The 21,608-nt window shown below is 45.3% G+C and overlaps 1 protein-coding gene and 1 pseudogene across 5 annotated transcripts in view; one reads left to right on the top strand and one right to left on the bottom strand.

The window, feature by feature from the left end:
- The window catches only part of PALM2AKAP2 (PALM2 and AKAP2 fusion), a 406,552-nt gene that overhangs the window by 110,498 nt on the left and 274,446 nt on the right, over window positions 1–21,608 (top strand). For 2 of the 5 annotated variants that reach the window (XM_053921891.1, XM_053921886.1), the window contains exon 1: window positions 3,705–3,787. The exons of 2 other annotated variants lie outside the window; for them this stretch is intronic. In XM_053921891.1, coding sequence (XP_053777866.1) covers window positions 3,713–3,787 — 75 coding nt within the window. In that variant the 5' untranslated portion in view covers window positions 3,705–3,712. Of the gene's footprint in view, window positions 1–3,704; window positions 3,788–21,608 lie in introns of those variants that run through there. One more of the 5 variants, XM_053921896.1, reaches the window with a different exon arrangement.
- LOC112304435 (large ribosomal subunit protein eL32-like) lies at window positions 14,193–14,731 on the bottom strand (annotated as a pseudogene).

Raw genomic sequence — 21,608 nt, 5'->3', positions numbered from 1 at the left:
CACCAACTGTGCACTAGGGCTCCCTTTTCTCCACATCCTCCCCCGCACTTGTTGTGTGTCAGTCTATGGATGACGGCCATCCGGACGGGAGTGAGGTGGCATCTCACTGGGTTTTAACTTGCATCTCTCTGATGATCAGTGGCATTCAGCATCTTTTCGTGGGTGTATTGACCGTGTGTACGTCCTCTTTGGAGAAGTGTCTATTCAGGTTCTCTGCCCACTTTTTAATCAGATTGGGGGTTTTGGGTGTTAAATTGTATGAGTTCCATATGTATTTTGAATATTAACCCCTTATCTGAGTTTCTATGACCTGTCTTGTCAACTTGGGCTGGTAGTACTTGCTGTCTCTAATGGGATGGGTAGTGGTCTGAAGGTTTCCTTGCCCCAGTAGAACTGTGAGGTCCATAAGATCTAGAAAGTGGAAAACAGTATGGAGGTTCCTCAAGATGTTACAAATATAACTACCACGTGATCCAGCAATTCTACTTCTAGGTATATATCCAAAAGAAATAAAATCCTTTTCTCAGACAGAGAGCCACATTCCTATGTTCATTGCAGAATTACTCACAGCAGCCAAGATGTGGAAAAACGTAAGCATCCATTTACATGAATGGGTAAAGGAAATGTGGTATATACATACCTACAATGGAATATTACCTAGCCCTAAAAGAAGGAAATGATGCCATTAGTGACCACATGTATCTACCTTGCAGACATTATGCTAAGTGAAATAAGCCAGACATAGACAGACAAATACCGCACGATCCTACTTCCATGTGGAATCTAAGAAATAAAGTCAAACTTATAGTAACACAGAGTAGAATGGTGGTTACCAGAGGGTCGGGAGGTGGGGGGAAAGGAGAGAGACTGATGAAAGGGTACAGCTTTCAGTTATAAGATGAATGGCTGAACGTACAGCGTGACGACTAGAGTAAATAATAATGTGTCATATACCTGCCATTTGCCAAGAGAGTAGATCTCGAGTGTTCCCATGACACACACACAGAGGTAACTATGTGAGGTGATGGGTATGTTAATTAGTTGGAAGTGGTAACCATTTCATAATACATATGTATATCAAGAAGACATCATGTTGTACTCCTTAAATATATACAATTTTCAGTTGTCAACCATATCTTAATGAAGCTAGAAAAAAATGATCAATTAATAAATAAAAAGATCTTAAAGCGCACAAGTAACATGGGTGGCCCTGAAAGGAAATACCGCTATTCCTCCAAACAAGTAAAAGCACCCTGTAGCGTAGTGACGAGCCTGTCATCTGAGTGCCCCGGCTCTTTTTCCAGGTGGTGTGCAGGCAGCCTTGTTCACAAACAGGGACATCTGAACATGCGTGTTCAATCTTTAGTGCTGGTCATCAAATACAACTTAAGCAACACCCGGAGGATCTTTAACGATAGGTGGAGTAAGTCAGGTGAGGCGGGGTGAGAAGGCAGGGCAGCCTGGAGGCTGGCTGCAGAATATAGTCTCGAAGCCTACCGCCTACTAGCAGTAAGACTCTCGTAGTCCCCCCCCACCTCCCTTGCTCACACGAGTGAGAAGCATAGGAATTTGGGCAGTATGGAATCCAATAGGGGAGAGTGAAGAGAAGGCACTAAGGACACAGAACAGGAGGCGAAGGTGAAAATAATTTCAGTTGCTCAGTTATCCTCCTCTCTCTCCCCTTCCTTCCATCATCTCTGACATGTCACTGCTTCTGCCTCTGGGTGATTCCAGCCTTCCGTCTGCTCTAAGCGTGGGACCACAGAGAAAGGCTGGAAGCAGAATGGCTTAGCAGTGGAGGGGCAGGAGCGGAACATGGCCCCTATAGGGAGACAGGGCACGCCAGAGCTCAGAAAGCAAGCACAAGATGGGAACTTTGTCCTTCAGCATCTTGTATAGGGAGGGAGGAAGGGCCTCCCTGTTCCTGAGAGCTTCATATGTGCCAGGCATCCTGCTGAAAGCCTTATTGTTGGTGTTAGAACCCCAGGTATGCCCAGGTGCCAGGCTGATTTATTTAGTGGCTGACCTTTGGGGACTGTGGTGACAGGAGAGGAAAAACTCATCAGGGGACAGGCAGCACTCAACTCCAGCTGATTGGTACTTTGTGGGAATGCAAACCCGGAGTCTTCTCCTTTTTCCGAAGAACCTGGAAATCTGGCTTTTGGAGGAAGTTGGTTGATGTTCCAATGTTCACAACTTTAAACAGTGTGTGGGCCAAACTGTACACAATGAGATTTTAACACAGTGTGGGCAGGATTCCTTCCCCATGCCACCAGCCCAGCCCCCACCCTGAGCCACTGGTTTTCCACATCTGCCTTTCAAAGACTTTTTAAAATTTAATTGTAAAGCCAGTGGTATGCAGGGGTAATGGGGTGGTAGCATTACACCTTGAAGCTGGACGAGGTGGCGCTATGTTTAGGCACATGGGGAACACTGGTGGGATAGGCCTACCAGAAGCCCGCAGAGGGCCCTTTGGGACAAGGATGGGGACCCTATAAGAAAACTATACTCTCAGATTAGTGTCAGGACTGCTGCTTAAACGAGTTCCTTATCCAGTGTGCCGGGGGAGCCCGTGAGTTCTCTGTAAGAAGTAACCACTGAAAGACCTCAAACAAATTAATTAGCCTAGAGCTAAAGTGACCTTTTTGATGTTCACGTCTCCGAGTTTTAACACGTGTAGGTTGGTGTAACCACCAGCAGAGTCACGATACGGAGCAGGTCCTCAGCCCCCAGGACTCCTCCGGGAAGCACTATGCTTCAAATTGTGTCAAACACTGGATGTCAGTACTGCTTGGCCCCACCTCACACCCTGACTGCAGGGCTTCTGGGGACAGTTAGGGGTGGGAGGGTGAACCAGACAGGAAACTGGGGTTCCCAGACTTTGGGTGGGTGACTGTTTCATAATGAGCTCCCCTCCCACACCTGTGACAAATTCTTGCTCCCCACCCCCCAATAAATACCTTCTGCTCCAGCCTCGCTCCTTTTTTCACTAGTAGGGTGCCAGTTATCGCATGGGACAAACTTTTATACTAAAAAAATTGTTTGTTGGTTATCTGAAATTCAGATTTAACTGGGCGTCCTGGAGTTTATCTGGCAAGCTCATCTCCTTCACATACATTCTGCACTCACAGAATCTACTTTTTCTAGGGCCGTGCATTGCTCTTCCACTGTGAGTGTGAAAATACTCCATTTTAAATTATAATGTGTTTGTGGGGAAATAGGACATGTATTGGAAGGTTCAGAGTGCTTCCTTAATACATTAGTGTGTTTTCAAGAAGTGTTTTGTGCCCACTAGACATACCCTTCATGGAGAATAAGAAATGGCCAGATGTGTATTAGGGAAGACTGCAACTGGGTTTCAGAAACTGGTACATTGCCCAGCACCCTTCTCTTGGCCCAACCTTGGGATGGTAGAAAGCTGCAAAGACTATACAAGGAGACTGTTCCCGCTGGGCTCGTTTTTAACAACACCGCTGGAGTGCTAGCCTTCAGCAGGCCATATATCTTGCACTACATTGAGTAAGATGCGTTTTGTGGCTGCTGCAAATGAGTCACGCAGTAGTTCCGACCAGATCATTCCCGGCCCGGACGTTTTGGTGCAGAGTGCTGCGATGATTGATTTCTTTGTCTTGTTTGTTTGCTTTTTTCATTTATCGATTTTACTAGTGTGGTCTTAGAATCACAAGGAGACAGGAAGGAAAATCAATTTTACATGGCAGTTGCAGAATTAAGAACGGATGGAAATTCCAATTTGCTGTGTAGACCAAGGGGCAGCAAACCATTGCCGGTGAGTAAGGCATGGTGGTTACATTTGTAATTGTTTGGGGAAAAAACTTTACGTCTACTTTATGACAGGTGGAGATGATATGAAGTTCAGATTTCAGTGTCCACCAGTGAAGTTGTTTTTGGACTATAGCCCCTCCCCTTCATGTGTGTGTGGTCGGTGGCCGACTTCATGCTACAGCAGCAAGGGTGGGTAGTTCCGACAGAGACCATATGGCCTGCAAAGCTTAAAATATTTACGGTCTGACCCTTTGAGGAAAAACTTTGCCAACCTTTGCTCTAGCTAGCATATCTCCTATGGTTTTATTTGCCATTAAGGCTCTAGGAATCTTTTAGCGAAAGAAGTAGCTGCTGCCTCCTTGCTGGCAGTCAAAACAGTGAAGCATTTCAGACAACCTTTTCTTCACTGTTTTTGGGTCTGCTGTGATGCGAGGCTTATATTTATCTACGAAAGAGCCAGTGTGGGAGTTTTGCTACTGCAGAATTTTCTCGTAGACTATCCTTCCTGTCTAAGCCAACTGGAGATTGTTTCCTTTTGAAAATCAGAAAATCTGATCTCTTAGAGGTAATGGTTTGGCTCATCTAAATGTAAGTCATTACCTTTAAAACCATTTTTTTTTCTATTGACAGGGACTGGAGGGGGAGAGGGGAAAAAAGACTGATTTGCCAGATCATTTTTCTTTCTCCCGAGAAATGACCAGAACGCTCATTCTGTTCCCCTGGGGATTTAAGGGTGGAGTGTTAGAACGAGGGTCAAAACGCATCCACCACATTCTCCAAGTCTGAGCAGAAAGCCGATGAAGAGTGGGGCTTCCGGCCAGCGAGCTTGTTATTCATCACTGGTTACCCCTTCACCGAGGGTCAGTAACCTCATGGAACCCACAGGGCCAGTGCTTTCACTTGCAAATGACGTGACCATCAGGTAAAAGCTGCCAGTGGCCTCTGGTAGCAGAGTCCACTCTGGCTTCTCTGAATCATCCAGTACTTCCTTCCTGCCCCCATTCCCTTTCTTGTTCAGAAGGGCCAGCTGCAGTTTTGATTCTTGATTTCCTGGAAATATCCAAAGGGACTTTGGTGCCTTAGTAAATATTTTCAAATTGCCCAAGGTTTTTGGAGATAGCAGAGCCATAATTGTGAAATCAGGTTTTAAAAAAATGATGAATACTCGGGCTGCTCAGGTGAACTTGCCGGCCTGAGCAGCAGCAGCGACACCTGTGGTTGCTTGCTCTGCAAATGGGGAGCTTTGCCCCTCTGGTCTTTGATATGCTTGGAGACCAGGAAGCCAAACTATGTCATGCAGGGTGTCTCAACTGTGTCACTATTGACATTTTAGACCAGATAATCCTTTGCTGTGGGGAGGCTGTCCTGTGCATTTTGAGATGTTTAGCAGTACCCTGGGTCTCTGTCTGGTAGATGCCAGTAGCATCCCCCGTGCCCCTTCATGACAATAAAAAATGACTCCAGATGTTGTGAATGTCCTCTGGGGGACTAAGGAAAGCCTGTGAGAACTACTGATGGCCCCAAAACATAAAGGTGTGACCATATGTACTTCCCATGCTTTCAGCATTACAGGTTTGTTGTTTTAAGAGTTCACTTAAATCTTTAGGGATTCCCTAGGGAATCCTTGGGGAGTCATTCCTTTAGGTCTTGAAGGATTTTTAAAAAAATTTTCCCATGAAAATTAAAGTCTCCCATGAAAATACAAGTTTCTCAAAAAGGGTAAAGCTTCAAGCTTTATGGCAAATGGTTTTCATCTCTTGTGTCAGCGCTGACTGACAGGTAGCAGCCGTCCATAGTACTGTCGTGGGAAGCTCTCTGAAGCTGCATTTGGGTTTTGGGGAAAGAACGCCATGATGACAGATTAGAGTTGTCTTTTGTGTGCACGGGATGAGGGAGCCGCCATATGTGTGTAAGGAGCCATTTATCTAGTGTTTCTGCGGAGATTCATTACAGTCAGGCCTTCGCCTGGGGTTGTAACTACTCCATTCCCATGGGGCCACTGTGGCTTTGTGGATTTGTTAAGGTGATTTTCCAGCAGGTCTAGAGAGGTGTCTTGAGGAAGGGTTGTTTTTTCTAAGTCCTGCAGAGCTGCCCTGTGGACTAGGGGAGGCATCGTAGGTGGTGTGATGGGAAGGAGCAGCAGGAAACAAAAGGAGAGGAACAAAGATGGAACTTCCTCTCTCTGCATCACTTGACTATAAGCTTCTGGCAGACAGGGATGTGTCATTCCCATCATTGTCTGTGTGTTGTCTTCCACGATACATTTTGCATCCTGTTAAGCCCATTTGGTGACTTTAAGAAGGTTCACCTGTTTTTTTGTCTTGGAGCCATGCAATCTTGTGGACTCAATAATGTAATGCTTAATGCACAAAATAAAATACTTAGGATTAAAAAGATAACCAATTATGCTGACAGTCAGTAAAATACTAGAAAATTGTGAGAGAAGAAATGTGCTACTTTATTATTGTATTAAGTAAAATCAAGTGGCAGTTCTGACACATTTTCCATTTTCAAGTTACTGATGATCTTAAGTGGTATTGTGAGTTTTCTCCTGCAGCTATTCAGTAAAGTGATATGAAAATACCTGTGATTTCTATTCATGACAAAGTCATGGGTACTAATGATATTTCTGAGGCTTGTGCTTAGGTTCATAAGTGATGTTGCTAAATTTCACTTAGAGGTTAGTAACCCTTAACTGGACGCCCTGGATTCTGGCTTCTCCCTGAACTCCCTGAATTCTTTTCCCCTAACTAGGTTGTTGATTTCAAGTCTCCCTTCTTTTCTTTGGCCGAATCTACCCTTTCACCTTCTTGGGTCTCTCCCCTAGCAAGTTTCTCCAGGCTCCTTCTTCCATACTCCTTCCCATCTAAACTCTCCCAGCTGGGTTGTGTCCTTTGGCTCCTAGCAAGTTCTCACTCAGTGAGATAGGGGAAGCTTCCAGCCCCGGCTTGGGGTTCCCCTGAGCTTCAGAGAGAGAAGTGGACACATTGTAGATGCCCAGTGGATGCTTGCTGAGTTGAAATGGTTGCTTTGCCAACTCCACCCTTTTTATCTGGGGTTGCTGTTGGATACTTGGACTGTGTTTGAGATCAGTCCATTCTCATTGCCTCCCCAGCATGTCCAGTCAGAGCATGAGCTTTCAGTCTGGCTTGCCCTGGAGGTCTGCAGAGTGATATTGTGAGATCTTCTCCTCTCAGGAGAGGGCTAGATACCCACTGTGACCTCAGAAGCAGCAGTGAGCAGCGGTAGAGGTAGCAATGACCTCACCACATGCACCTGCCATGAGCATCTCTACAGAACCCATCACCTTCTCCATTGCATACCTGGTTCTGGACCACAGGGGAAGGATGTATGCATGTGAACCAGGTAGCCTGGGGGCGGTAGTTATTACTACATGGGAATTTCATATTAAAAATGACAAACAAAGCTTCTGGTCAAGATGGAGGCATAGGTGAACACAGCTTGCCTCCTTATTCAACCACAGCAAAAATTACAACCAAATTACAACACAACTATCACCCAGAACCATCAGAAAATTGAGCTGTATGGAAGTCCAACAACCAAGGAATTAAAGAAGTCATATTCATTCAGACTGGTAGCATGGGCAGACATGAAGACTTGGAAATGCAGAATGGGCTGGTCCCACACCCACGTGTGGTGGATAAAAACCAGGAGGGATATCTTGGAAGCAAGGGAACCCAGCCCCACACCAGACCACCCAGACCAGGGTTTCAGTGCCAGGAAGATAAGTCCCCATAACTTCTGGCTGTAAAAACCAGTGCAGGTTGGGACAGCAGAAGAAACTGTGGGATTCTCATGCATCTCCTATTAAAGGGCCTGCAATAGACTTAGACTTACTCAGAGTCACTCTGGGCTCTAAAACTGAAGCATCAGCTTGAAGGGCACCAGTGCCATATGGGGAGAAACTGAAGTGTCTGGCACTAGTGTGAATGCTGGTGGACAGCTTCCTCCTGAATAAAACTCCAGAGGCCAGGCAGCAGCCACCGTTCCATTTCCGAGCCCTCTGCAACACAGAGCCACAGAGCAGGGAACCATATCTGAGACTCCATCAACCTGGTTCACATGGGTTGGTCTGCCTGGGTGATTATCTAAGACTCTGCCCCATCTGACTTACAGTGTGCTTTTCACTTATTTAAAAACTTTAAAAAAAGATTTTATTTATTTATCTTTAGACAGAGGGGAAGGGAGGGAGAAAGAGAGGGAAAGAAACATCAATTTGTGATTTCTTCTTGTGCAACCCCCACTAGGGACTTGACCTACAACCGAGGCATGTGCCTCGACTGGGAATCGAACCAGTGACCCTTTGGTTCGCAGGCTGGTGCTCAATCCACTGAGCCATACCAGCCAGGGCTACAGTGTGCCTTTCTACCTTAGGCCACACTGCTAAGACAGGGGATCAAACCAGCTCTACCTAATACACAGAAACAAACACAGGGAGGCTGCCAAAATGAGAAGAAAAAGATATGGCCCAAATGAAAGAACAGAACAAAGAGCCAGAAAAAGAACTAAACGAAATGGAGATAAGCAAGCTCTCAGATGCGGAGTTCAAAACATTGGTTATTAGGATGCTCGAGGAACTCACTGAGTACTTCAACACAGACAGAAATGAAGATTACACTAAACAAAATATAGAAAAATGTACAGGGAATCAGCAGTGGAGTGGATGAAGCCAAGAATCAAATCAATGATCTGGAGTAAAAGGAAGAAAAAAACATTCCATCAGAATGGCAAAAAAAAAAAAAATGAGGATATGGTTAGGAACCTCTGGGACAACTTCAAAAGTACCAACATTTGAATCATAGGGGTGCTGGAAGGAGAACAGGAAGAGCAAGAAATTGAAAACTGATTTGAAAAAATAATGAGAGACTACTTCCTTAATTTGGTGAGGGAAATAGACATACAAGTCCAGGAAGCACGGAGAGTCTCAAGTGAGATGGACACAAAGAGGACCACACATCATAATTAAAATGCCAAAGGTTAAAGATAAAGAGAGAATCTTAAAAGCAGCAAGAGAAAATCAGAGTTACCTACACAGGAGTTCCCATAAGATTTTCAGCTGATTTCTCAAAAGAAACTTTGCAGGCAAGAAGTATGCAAAGTGATGAAAAGCAAGGATCTACAATGTAGGTTACTCTATCCAGCAAAGCTATCATTTAGAATGGAAGGGCAGATAAAGTGCTTCCCAGATAAGGTAAAGCTAAAGGAGTTCATCATCACCAAGCCATTATTATAAGATATATTAAAGGTACTTATTTAAGAAAAATAAGATCAAAACTATGAACATTAAAAGGGCAATAAACTCATAATTATCAACAATTGAACCTAAAAAACAAACTAAGCAAACAAATACAACAGAAATAGAATCATAGATATGGAGATCATTTGGATGGTTACCAGGTTAGTGGGGGAAAGGAAAGAATGGGGAGAAAGGTGCCGGGATTAAGAATTCCAAATTGGTAGATACAGAATAGGCAGAGGGATGTAAAAAACAGTATAGGAAATTAAGTAACCAAAGAACTTATATGCATGACCCATGGACATGAACTAAGGGGGGAGATTGCTGGAGGCAATGGGGGGTACCATGTGGAGGGGGGCAAAGGGGGAAAATTTGGGACAACTTTAATAGCATAATCAATAAAGTATATATTTTAAAAAATGACAAAAGCATGCCTTCTGTAATTTAGTTCCCTCTGAAATGAACGTCGCCAGGTTCCAAAATGTGCGGGGTGGACTTAGCACCTGTGGTTTGCATCACGTGAACACTTCAGTGTTCTACCCAGTTTGGACCATTGTATCTTCCCTAGTTCTTTTGCCCTGGGTTATTATAAAGGCTCTGTACTGGTGTCCTGGGGCTGTCATAACAGAATGCCACCAACTGGGTGGCTTGAAGAACAGAAATGCATTGTCTCACGGTTTTAGAGAATGGAAGTCCAAATCAAGGCGTCAGCAGGATTGTTTTTTTCTTTGAGGGCCGCGAGGAAGGACCTGCTCCAGGCCTCTGTCCTTCACTTGTGGATGGACATCTTCTCCCTGTGTCTCTTCACACCTTCTTCTATGTGTGTTTGCCTCTGTGTCCAAATTTTCTCTTTTTTATAAGTACACCAGGCATATTGGATTAGGGAACCCCAGTGACATAATTTTGACTTTATTTTACCTCTCTAAAGACCCAGTCTCCCAATAATGCAATGTCCAGAGTTACTGGGGATTAGGACTTCAATATGTCTTTTTTAGAGGGACACAATTCAACCCATAACAGGATCTCTGCATGTTGTCAGCTGATACCTGCATCTCACAGTGATGGCCATTTGCACCCTACTCTGCTTATGGCTATGGCAGTAGAAATTGTGTCCAAGGGAAGTGGCCCATGGACCCCTAAGTAGTGGGTGCCATTTGCCATTAATGCCTCAAATCTCTGCCCTCTTTTCATGCTCATGACTTCCTTTTAGCACCCTTGACCTCCAGTATCCTATAGCCCTCTGTGTCCCATCGAAGCCTTCTATCTAGAAAGGTCCAGAACTGCATTTTACACTGAAGTGTGATGAAGAAAGCTTAGACATTTCCTCCCCCTAAAAGCCATTACAAAGCAAGGAAGAGCTGTAACTGCATCCCAGGAGCCGCGCAGCCCCCATCGGAGCTGTCTGTGTTGCCCCCCACACTCACCATCAGTAAAGAACAAAACAGTCCTGGCGGGTTCATGGCTACTTAGAGTTTCAGAATTCTCTCACTTCCATTATCTTCTTGAGGCATCCATGAGCAGAACCAGTATTTTCTGCATTTTATTTCAGAAAAAAACCAGAAGTTCAGCTAAGTAATTCGTTTGTGCTCATGCAGGGCTACTATGTGTAGCCCTGCGTCTCTATGCTGGTTCTCTTTGTTACCTCCCACGTACATGCCCTGTTGCCCTCCATTTCTCCTCTGGGTCCCCATGGTGTGGTCCATGCACCCTGAGTCTCAGAGGCTCAGGGTCCAATCTCAGGCCCTCCCACCCTCCCCAAGGGGTCAAAAAGGAGCCTAAAGCTGAGGAAGTGGCCAGAGGCAAAGGCACAAGGCTGTGAAGGCACAGAGCAGTGTCAGAAGACCTGACAAGGAGTTGGATGTTGCTGAAGCATGCTGGGAAATGAGGGTAGAAGGGTAGGGGTGCTGGGTCACAGAAGGCCAGGTATGCTGGGCCTTGGCCCCATGGGTGGCAGGAGCCACTGAAGATCCGTGTTTTATCAAAGATTGCTCTGGTGGCAAGATAAAGCAAGGATCCATTTCAGGTCCCCGAGTGCCCACCTGAGGTCCCATCACTGCCAGTGCTGGTACATTCCTGAAGGCTTTGGAGGTGGCCTCGTTGGTCCTTCTGTGCAGGGGTCTATGTCAGCCTTTAAGATCGCCAAGATCATCTCTTTAACTGAAACCCAGAAGAGTCTTAACCAACTTCATCTGAAAGCCTTAGGGCCGATGGAAGCCAGTTTGGGGTTGGAATGTGAAGGCTATTTCTGGACATTGTGACATCCTGTTCAACTTTCAGAGGAGCCTGGGAATAAAGGGGTGACTCAGTCTGTGAGCTTATTTTTAGAGAAGGCTGAGAATTTGGTCTGGAACCACTCAGAATCCCCATTGCCTGACTGTGCAGAATGTGCTATTGGTGAAGAGGTGGCTGGGCAAAAATGCCGTATTTATCAACTGGGTGTTACTCAGAACCTCCTACACAGCAGCCCGAGGTTTATTGATTTGAAAAGAGGGTAGGAAGCAGTGTAAACAAACCTTTGAGTCAGCTGAGCATATTTCAGGGCCTTTCCATTTGAAAACTGAGTTTAGTGCTAAAGAACTAATATCTTAAGAATTCCTGTTTATTGGGCATTTAATATGTACTACACATTATGGTAAGTGCTTTGCAAAAATTTAATGGAAACACTGATACTCTGTTAGCAGTATGGTATTATCACTATTTTAATAGGTGAGAAATGTTAATTTAAGGGGGTTAAACACTAGCCCAGGACCAGGTAGTTGAGGTCAGATTTGAACTCAGATCCAGTTCCAAAACCCATGCAAATGACCACCCCAGGTTTGGCAAATAAAAGGCTTGTGTGCTGCCACTCTTTGGTCCTTTGAATCACTGATTCATCTTGGAATTATTTGCTGCTCAGCTCAGATCGGGCCTCAGGATCCTTCTTAACACAGTGCTCTAGGTAGCTACTATAATCAACTGCATAGTACTAGGACTTGAGATAAAGCTCATCTGTCACCTTCATTTTATCTTTGTATTTGCTCAAAATAGAATCTTTAAGTCTGGAGAATTTTTGGTGGTTGTTGATTTCTACAGACCTATTTATAATCTTTTATTTCCTATACACTTATAAAAAATAGAGCCCTTAATACAGTTTCCTTTTGCAGTCAGTACAGACTCTGTATTCTTTAATAGGGGATCCTAACTGCCTCGGAGGGAAGAATGACATTTTAGGACCCAAAGCCTTGACATGGACAATTGGCTTGTGTGTTGGTGTCTGTGATGGTGATGAGTCAGAGATGGAGAATGAACCTTGAGACCTCAGGCTGTCTGGAACAGTAAATTTTCAAGTAGCCCAGTCTGATTAAGTACAGCAGGCTGGTGAGGTAGGGTGGGGGATGTGGTGGGCAGGCCAAGAAAACAAGATGATGGAGCAGACTCTGGGGAACAGGCTCGCTTCAGTTGCTGCGAAGAAGCCAGCTCAGCAGGCAAGCCTGCTGCCTTGAAACTACAGCACCACCTGGGGCTGGGGGGGCCCAAAGGGAGAAAGGAGCTCCCCAAAAGCAAGCTCAGACAAGAGAAAGGGGAAAGGAATCTCCAGAATGGGGTGAAGGGAGACCGAGGGTCCAGCCACGCAGCAGGATGAGATAGCAGTCTGCCTGGGAGGAAGTCCATGGTCAAGATCTGTAACTGAACATGAGGAAACAGTAACGCAAATGTACTGCTTAGAAACGTGGAGGCTACCATGATTTCTTCAAGATTCCAGATAATTGAGCTACAGTGGGGCTGAGGAGTAGAAATGGTTGAAAGGGAGGGGTAGCACATATGGATTGCCAACGCAGGGAACATTCAACAAAAATAACATCTTTTTGCTCTACTTTTAAAAAGGAAAAAAGCAAGCTCAAGTCAGCAGCTGCTGGAGGCCTGTCAGCAGGGTGCAGGACCTCAGCCATAGGACTGGGATTTAGGGTCAGGGCTCCGGCTGCCTTGGAGATGATTTTAATTCATCTCCCGAAATGCTCGTTATTCACCAAGCGGGGATTAGAGACCTGGAGGGCTTCACAGAGCTCTGCAACTGGACACATCCTGTGTAGTTGTTTCATCGCCTCAACTCGGTGCAGGTGTCGAGGTATGTCCGTGAGCTGCATGGGAAGGGTTCAGAAAGTATAAAAGCAACCCAGCACCAACGTGAGGGAGCAAGGACCACAGGCCCGATGCCCCATCCCTCACCCTGCTTCTCCCTCCCATGGCAGACATGGTGGGAAGAGAAAATGGAGACAGTGGCTTGGAATTTTCAGTGTCTGCATTTGATGGATATGTGCTTCTTGGGAGTTAAGGAATTAAATGAGGTTAAGGGATCTCTAAAGGAAGGCAGTGGCCATAAATATACTCTTTGGTGCTTGGAGGCCCCTTGGCTGTGTCCCAGACCAAGTCCTTGGAATCCAAAGAAAATCAAAGACAGTCACATAACAACTTTGCTGGCCACCCTTGAAGCCCCACCTTTCCCCAGGCAGCTCCAGAGAAAGACAACTCCCAAGCCCTGCTCTGACAGCTGAATTGGATGGCTGAGTTGTGGGCATTGCTGTTGCCAAAACCACTTGGATCGTTTCCCTGGGGGGCTGAAGGATGGAGCCAAGTTTCCTGCTTTACCCTGAGTTAAGCAGAAATCGTCACCTGCCTGGGTGGTGTTATATGTCTGTGTCACCACATCACTGGAGAAAATGCATCACCACCTCCCGCAGTTTCTTTACCATGGGATCAAGGAAATGAGATAGTCAGCATGGCATCACTGCAGGTCAGAGATAGTGCCATCTACATATTTTGGTTATATTTTAAAATTCAGTTTACACACAAGTGGAGTTCAGTTAATTAACTCCACGCCATAATATCAGTATGGATTTGAATGGCTCTGCATTTCAAGAGCTTCCTCCATGAAAATACATGCCCAATAGCAGCCTGCCATTCTAATGCTGAAATCATAGAACTTGGTTGCTTTCCCCTCACTTTTGAACAATTATTATGTAGTAGCAATGAAATCAAGCTGTTATCATTTAAACTTTTCTGTAGTGGAGGTTAATTTGTCAGTTTCCAGCCAGTCTTTTATTGTACTTTATTTTTTGGTTTTGGCAGAATTTTAAGGTTTTATTAACACAAATACAATGTGTACACAATCTGTCTATTCCTTTCCTTTGCTGCGCAGCCTGGCATTGGGATTGGTGACTTGGATGGCCAGTTGGGCTGCTCTTTCCACCATGGCTTTGTGGTTCTTTGAGGAGACGTGAGCAATCTCAGCACAGTGAGATTTGTCACACATCAGCAGCACTTCAAGCTCCTTGAAGTTGTGGACCAGGAAGTAGGCCGGCCATTACCTGGCCTCTAAACCAGCCCCATCCAAAGTTACGCACCATTTTTTCTTAACTACCTGTTACCATGACTCTATTATTTTTCCTGGTGCGACGGACTTCCGCTTCTGTGCCAACCACTGGGCAGCATGTGCTTTGTTTTCTTGTTGCTCCCATAACCAATGTTGGGCATCGAGATCTGGCCCTTGAATCTTCTGCACACCCTACTGTTGCCAGTACCTCTGGGTTTCCGCCAGTTCTGCTTAATTTTGACATATCAGTCTGACTGGTGCCGGATGAACTTTTTGGTCCTCTTTTTGACAATCTTGGCTTTCGTGAGGAGTCTGAGGGCAGCCATGGTGCCCAGGAAGAGATGGCTGCCGCCTCCGTAGGCAGCGCCGAGGAAGAGAATATTTCATTTTATTTTTATTGATTGATTTTAGAGGAGGGGGAAGGGAGAGAGAGAAAGATCCCTGTGTTATTTCACTTATTTATGCATTCATGGGTGACTCCTTGTGTGTGCTCTCATGGGAGATAGAACCTGCAATGAGCTCGCTCATGTTGGTGTATGAGGCTGACACTGTAACCCACTGAGCCGCCAGGCCAGGGCCGTGTCCTATCTGTCTTCCGTTACTTCCAGTGCACATTTTCCTGGGTAGCTGACAAATCAGAATGGTGATGTTAGTAAAGCAAAGAGGACTGGCAAAGTTTACTTCTGTAGATTTTACCCAAATCATACTTGGTTGATTTTGGGGGCGGGGGGAAGGATGTAGATTTTTTTCCTTTAGATTTTCCAAGACAAAGGATTGTTAATTTCCTTAAATATTTTTTCATTTTAAACAAAATGCGAAATGTACAAGAAAGTGAAAAGAATGAAATAATCTAAAAGTGCTTAGCATGGAACCTGACACTCAATGAATATATTAACATTTTGAAAGAAAAAAAAATGCCTGTAATCTCAACATCAAACAAATCTGGGGGTGGGGTTTCTTTGCATAGATTTTATCGTAATTATATTTACTCCATATATATTTTACTTTGAACTTTTTCATTCAACCTCTTCATGAACGTTTCCTTATGCTGTTACAAACCCATCTTAAATATAATTTTAGTTGGTTATATAATCATTTGTTAGGAGTACATTCAACTGTGAGTACCAGAAAACCTGAAAAAAAGTGACTTATGGAGTTTTTTAGTTTCATGGAAGAAGAAATTGGGACAATTGTGGAGGCCCTTGGGATAAGGGGACTGCTCACTGAAGACAAAAGGAGCTCTTGATGTCTTGCCTCTCTTAGGGACACTGCTACACACCAGCCACAGAACCAGAAGTTACACCTCCTGCAGACTGAGTCACATGATCGCCCGTCTCAGAAAAGTCTGGGGAGGTGAATTGATTGCTTTGCAGCCTCTGTAATTGGAGGAATGGGGGTTTCTTAGAATGGAATGGCCAGAATTAGAAGCACCATGTCAAGGGTAGTTGTTTGTTTATTTTCAGAATTGTAGTTTGATTGCCTGCCTGGTAAGTGGCAGGATTTAACAGCCTGTGCTCCATTTACGACCATCCAATCTGGCGCTAGAGGCACGCATGTACACCAGCCGTGAAAGTAGCATCAACGCCCAGAACGGTGGATATCAATTTCAGGGACGCAACTGTGAACACAAGATAAGGACAAATTCCTCGACATTTAGAGCTGGCCCAATTTGGAACTAACTACTTCATGGGATGGTGAGCAACCTATCCCAAGGTGCAGAGACTAAACAGATCCTTGGTATATAGGCAGAAGAGGTAATTTATGCATCTGGTGGGGTGTACCTAGGTGACCTCTAACAGCTATACATCTCCATGATTTTAAAATTATGGTCCATTTGCTGACATACTTCCCCAGGCACCTAGGCTATTAGCTGTGTGGTAGAGCCTTGCTCCAATGTTACTTCAGATCAGTATGTAATTACCTGAAAGGTGGCTGGGCAGAGTAATGGCCTAAGACGGCAGGACTCACATCCTGGGCTCCTGGCTCCAGTGCCATGGGAGAGCTCTGCCTTGGGTTCTAGGCCAGCCATGACCAGGCCTCTAAACCAGCCCCATCAAAGTTATACACCATTTTTTCTTAACTGCCTGTTACCATGATTTTATTATTTTTCCTGATGCCACAGACTTCCCCTTTTGTGCCAACAAAATGTACATGCTCCTCATGTGGAGAACAACGTGGACTCTATCTTTGACACTGCTCAACTATAAAATAAGGCCCTGGCTGGTGTGGCTCCGTGGATTGAGTGCCGGCCTGCAAACCAAAGGGTCACCGGTTTGATTCCCAGTCAGGGCACGTGCCTGGGTTGTGGGCATGAGGTCAGAACATCTCCTATGTGGTAGACACATTTATGGGTGCTGAGGATGTCACAGTAAATACAACACAGTCTCTGACTTCATGGAGTGGAGGGGACAATTTACAAGTAGACAGGTGAATGTATATAGGAAGAGGAACAACTTACAAATAGGTGAATATAAACTGTGTTGGTTTGTAGTGCAGGGGGAGGGAGTGGGTATACCACTATAGGATGGTTAGAGAAAGCCTTTTTAATAAGATGACATTTGAATTGTAACAAAACAAGACAAAACAAAACAAATCAAAAATAAAAAACAAAGCAGTAAGCCATGCAGATGTCTGGGGGAAGCACACTCCTGGCAGAAGGCACAGCAAGGGCATTGGCCCTGAGTTGAGAGCGTACTTGATGAGTTCAAGAGGCAGCAGGAGGGCCAATGTGGCCGGAATAGAGTGGGTGAAGGAGATTGGTAGGAGATGTGATCAAAGAAGTAATGGCCCAGGTTGATTACAAAGGCATCTAGATATTGGGGTATGGACTTTGCCTTTTATTTTAGTGAGATGAGGATCCGTTGGAGGGTTTAGAACACACTGCCCTTTTAAAAGGAATACACTGGCTGCTTTGATGAAACAACTTAGGAGGGGGGCAAGGGTAGAAGCGGGGAGCCCGTTGGGAGGGTACTGTGGTAATTCAAGAAACAGATGAAACCTACTTGGACCAACATAGTAGCAGTGGAGGTGGTGAATGATGGATATATTTTTATGGTACAGCTCAAGGGAGTTGTTGAGTAGAAGTGGAACATGAGAGAAAGAAAAAAGTCAAGGATGCTTCAAGGGTTTTGGCTTATGCAACTAGTAGGGTGGAGTTTCACTTTAACAGAGTGGAGATGACTGGGAAGATCTGTTATGGAGGGGAAATAGAAGCTCAGTCTTTGAAATGTTAAATTAGAGATGCCTACTTGATACCCAAGTGGAAGTTTCCAGTGGACAGTTCGATGTATGAGTCTGGAGTCCAACAGAGAGGTCAGAGCTGGTGGCATAAAGATGGGACTCATCAACATTTACATGGTATTTCAAGCTGGGTAGTTGGGTGAGATCACCAAGGGATGAAAGTAAATAGAGAATAGGTCCAAGGATAGAGCTTAGGACTCTTGGGGGAGATAATGAGGAACCAGCAAATGAAACAAAGAAAGGGTGAGAAACGAGTTAGGCAGAAAACTAGAAGTGGTGACCTGAAATTTAAGAAAGGGGGTGTGATCTTCTTTGGCAGATGTTGCTGATATGTCAAGAAATTTGAGGCCTGAGGATTGACCATTGGATTCAGCAGTGTGGAGGTTACTGGTGCCCTGGGCCAGAGCTATTTTGGTGGAAAGGTGGAAGTAAACATTGAATGGGTTAGATTTTCATGAGAATAAGACAACAGGGATGAAAGATGGCAGGAGCGTTGACTCTTTCAAGGAATTTTGTTACAAAGGGAAAAAGAGAAAGGAAGGCGTAGATGAAGGCCAATGTGGCCTCAAAGGAGGCTGCTTTTAGAGATACTGGAGCATGTTGAGAATGATCCAGAGACTGGGAAGAGTTGATGAGGCAGGAGAGAGAGGAGACGATGGTGAGAAGGGTATCTTGAGTTGGAGAGTGAGGATGTCATTGAGAGCACAAATGGATTATCTTTATATGAGAGTGACAGCAGAGCCTCTGGGACCCATGAGCAGGCTGGAGCCCTGTGATGGCAGTGTGCAGATGACCCCTTCTCACTGTTTCTGTTTGCTCTGCGAAATGAGAAGCAAGGTCATCCACTGGCAGTGAGGAAGGGGAAAGAAGTGCTGGGAGTTCGAGGAAAGTTCAAGAGTAATTACAGTCAGATTTCTGGATCCCTTCAAGGTCCCCCTGTGATTTGAGGTCACAAACCAAAAGAAGAAACAGACAACATGGTTATGTGTTTTTCTCCAGCATTTTCAATGGAATATGTGCAGGTACAAATAGGCAAAGTGTTGGATTTCAGCTGATCTGGGTTTTTGGAAGAGCATGATTATAGTTCTTGATCATGGAATCTAAAATCTGGCCAAAGAGGGACATGGGGGGTGAGGTGGGTATTGGGAAGTGAAAGGGTGGTAAGGTCAAAACAGTGTAAAAAGAGTACTATGTTTTTTATAAACTGGATTTTTATATAAATTAAATCATTTCCAATGCGTATGGGAAAGTTCCCATGTTTTAAAAACCTGTAATCAATTTTTACATATGAAGCATCCTATATGATAGTAAAAGTCATTTGCTGCCTTGCTGTTTATATTGTATTTTCTTAACACAAGTCATGGTATATCTGGAAGAAACTAGACGTAAGGCATTATGGATAAGTCCCAAATGCAATTGGTTGACTAGGAGGGATCTAAGTCAAAGCCACATGTGAACTTAGAGATACGTGGCCCAGCCCCAAGGGCTGAATTTGAATATGCAGCTGGTGCCCACTGGCCAAGGGAGCAACAGTCTTGGTTACAATAAAATAACTGGCAATCAATGGAGTGTCTGGTCAGAGGGGCAGGGACTGCCAACAGGGAGAGGGCAGCTGGCCAGCTGGAGCCAGGATCTGTCCAGTCTGGGAAAAGAGAACTGCTAAGAGTTGAGGATAGCGGGGCATTGAGGGTGCCCATCTGCGAAAGGGAGCAGAGTAGTAGGCAGTGTCCCAGACAGAACCCCAGAGGAGGGATGGCATGGGTCTCCATCAAGTCTGGATGGGGGCCAGGGTTATTTACGGAAATGAACAGGCAGCCAAGGTAACCCAGACAAAAGGGAAGACCCTGGGTGAGCCCCTTAGTTTGGGACACTCTTCCCGCCACAGCCTGCACTGGCTCAGGCATTGGGTAGGACTTGAGCCCGAGGGTTGGGACACTGCCAGATCCAGCTGCAGAATGTGGGAAAGGCAGAGGGCAGAGGAAGCAAGGAGGGGCTGACGGGGAACATCTGCTCTCTCTCCCCAGTACAGATGGAAGGCGTGAATACCAGTACACCATTTGCTTCATCCGTGACAAAATCCATGTTTATTTGCCCATGACCCTACTGTCCGTGTTTAACATAAATCAGGACACGGTGGAAGGAAACCACAGGTATTCCTCTTGGCCTCACCAACTTTATTCTTGCCTGGGGCATGTGCTTATGGCGTGTTAATTTCATGAAGTAGGGTGGCGCTACCGGGCCTGAGTGCTGATTTTAACGCAGCAGCATCAAGGTCTTGTCACAAGATCTTCCCCTGTCTGAGTTTCCTCATCCTCGATAAGGAAGTGGCAATTGCATTCTTTCAGTAGCAGGAGAGAGGCGATATGGAAGTACTTGGGGAAATGCAGTACGAAACACAGCTGGAAGGCTTAAGTGGTTGGTTGGGATACAGAGGCCTGGCCTTGCAAAATGAAGTGAGGTCAGCACACACTCAGCAGACCAAATCAAATCTTTGATGGTTGAGAGATTTTTAAAAAATGATTGCAGATCCGCACAATTTAACAGGACTGCCCACAGCAGCTGAAAATGTTTTCCAGAGCAGATCAGATAAAGCCAAGTCAGAAATTGGTCATTGCTGTAAATGCAATGGTAGACCATCACTGACCCAGATTTCCCCAGAAATGTTCCCACAGGAAGTGAAAGAAAAACCACGGCGTGTCTGCTGAGGCTTGATTTGTCAAGAGCCAAGAGATCTTCGCAGCATTAAAAGATTGCCTATCTCTCAGCTTGCCCTAATGAATTGGGGGTGAGATGTGTAACTCACATGTATAGAATAAATAAATGGTCAGACTTCAGTCCCCGTTGCCAGCAATCCATAACGGCGTCTGATTGCATTGTTCTTCTCTTAGTAAATGCTTGGCTCAATGCTGAAGCTGCTGCTTTTTAGTGCCTCATGCTGTGAGGTCAGCATTTTTCCCATTTTCTGCCTCCCTTTAAGGAGGTAGGGATGAAAAATGGTATGGAGAGTGGGCTTGTTATGGGCCCTGACCTGGGAGCCCCAGAGAGCTGGTCCTGATGTGGAGACATGGACGGCTGTTCTGTGTGTACTGAAGGGCATGAGGCTAATCAGCATGGCCCCAGGGGCTGTGGGAGCTATTCCAGGGCATCCTGGATTTTCCAAGCGGCCCACAAACTCCTGGGAAGAACCTGGAGGCAAACCCTTGTCGTGTGTCCTATGTCAGGCCTACAAAGCAGTGTAACCCAACAGCGAATACTCAGCCACGGTCAGCACAAGATGGTTTGTCATGGTCCCCAGGATCTTCCTCACTGGTTTCCTACCTGCTCTTGTGCCAACCTTATCATTCTCACTTTCTGAACTTGGCCTTGCTATTGATTTTGACCCCATGTTTGACTCATGGGTTTGTGTCAAAACTACAACCAGGCTGACCCACTCACTCCCTGGCTCTCATCCCCTGAGATGTAGTAGGAATTTGGATTGTCCTTGGGGGCGACATCAGAAAGATGCCAGTTCCCCACTAGGACCTACCTGTACCATCTACTAATGTCTGCATGGTTCCATTGCACTGCTGTACTTTCCCACATGTACATATGAGTGCAAATGCATATATGTACTTAAATGTACACTTGGGGTGGGTGAGGACGAGAGAACTTTTCAAGAAGAAGACGGTGATGCTTGACGTTGAATGCTGCTGACTGGCAATAACACGATTTCTGGAAATGACACAACTGAATGTTCCAACTGGAAGGCCACTGGTGGAATGAAAGAAGCTTGGTTAAATAGAGGGTGGGGTGAGGAGTTGAGCTGAGATGAAGTGGGGTGTTTAATGCAGCCTTTTCCTCCCCAAATAGTGTGGTTATAATAAAGAAGAAAAAGGAGAAGGAGAAGAAGTGAGACTAACTAGAAGGGGCACAGGATTTGTATGGATTTTTTTTTAAAGAAGTGAAAGAACTAGTTGAAAATAGAGAAAGAGGTGAAAG

Source organism: Desmodus rotundus, chromosome 1 (genome assembly GCF_022682495.2).
Source record: "Desmodus rotundus isolate HL8 chromosome 1, HLdesRot8A.1, whole genome shotgun sequence".
Lineage (NCBI taxonomy): Eukaryota > Metazoa > Chordata > Mammalia > Chiroptera > Phyllostomidae > Desmodus > Desmodus rotundus.
The sequence above is the reverse complement of the archived record's forward strand: the minus strand, read 5'-3'. Positions and strand labels throughout refer to the sequence as shown.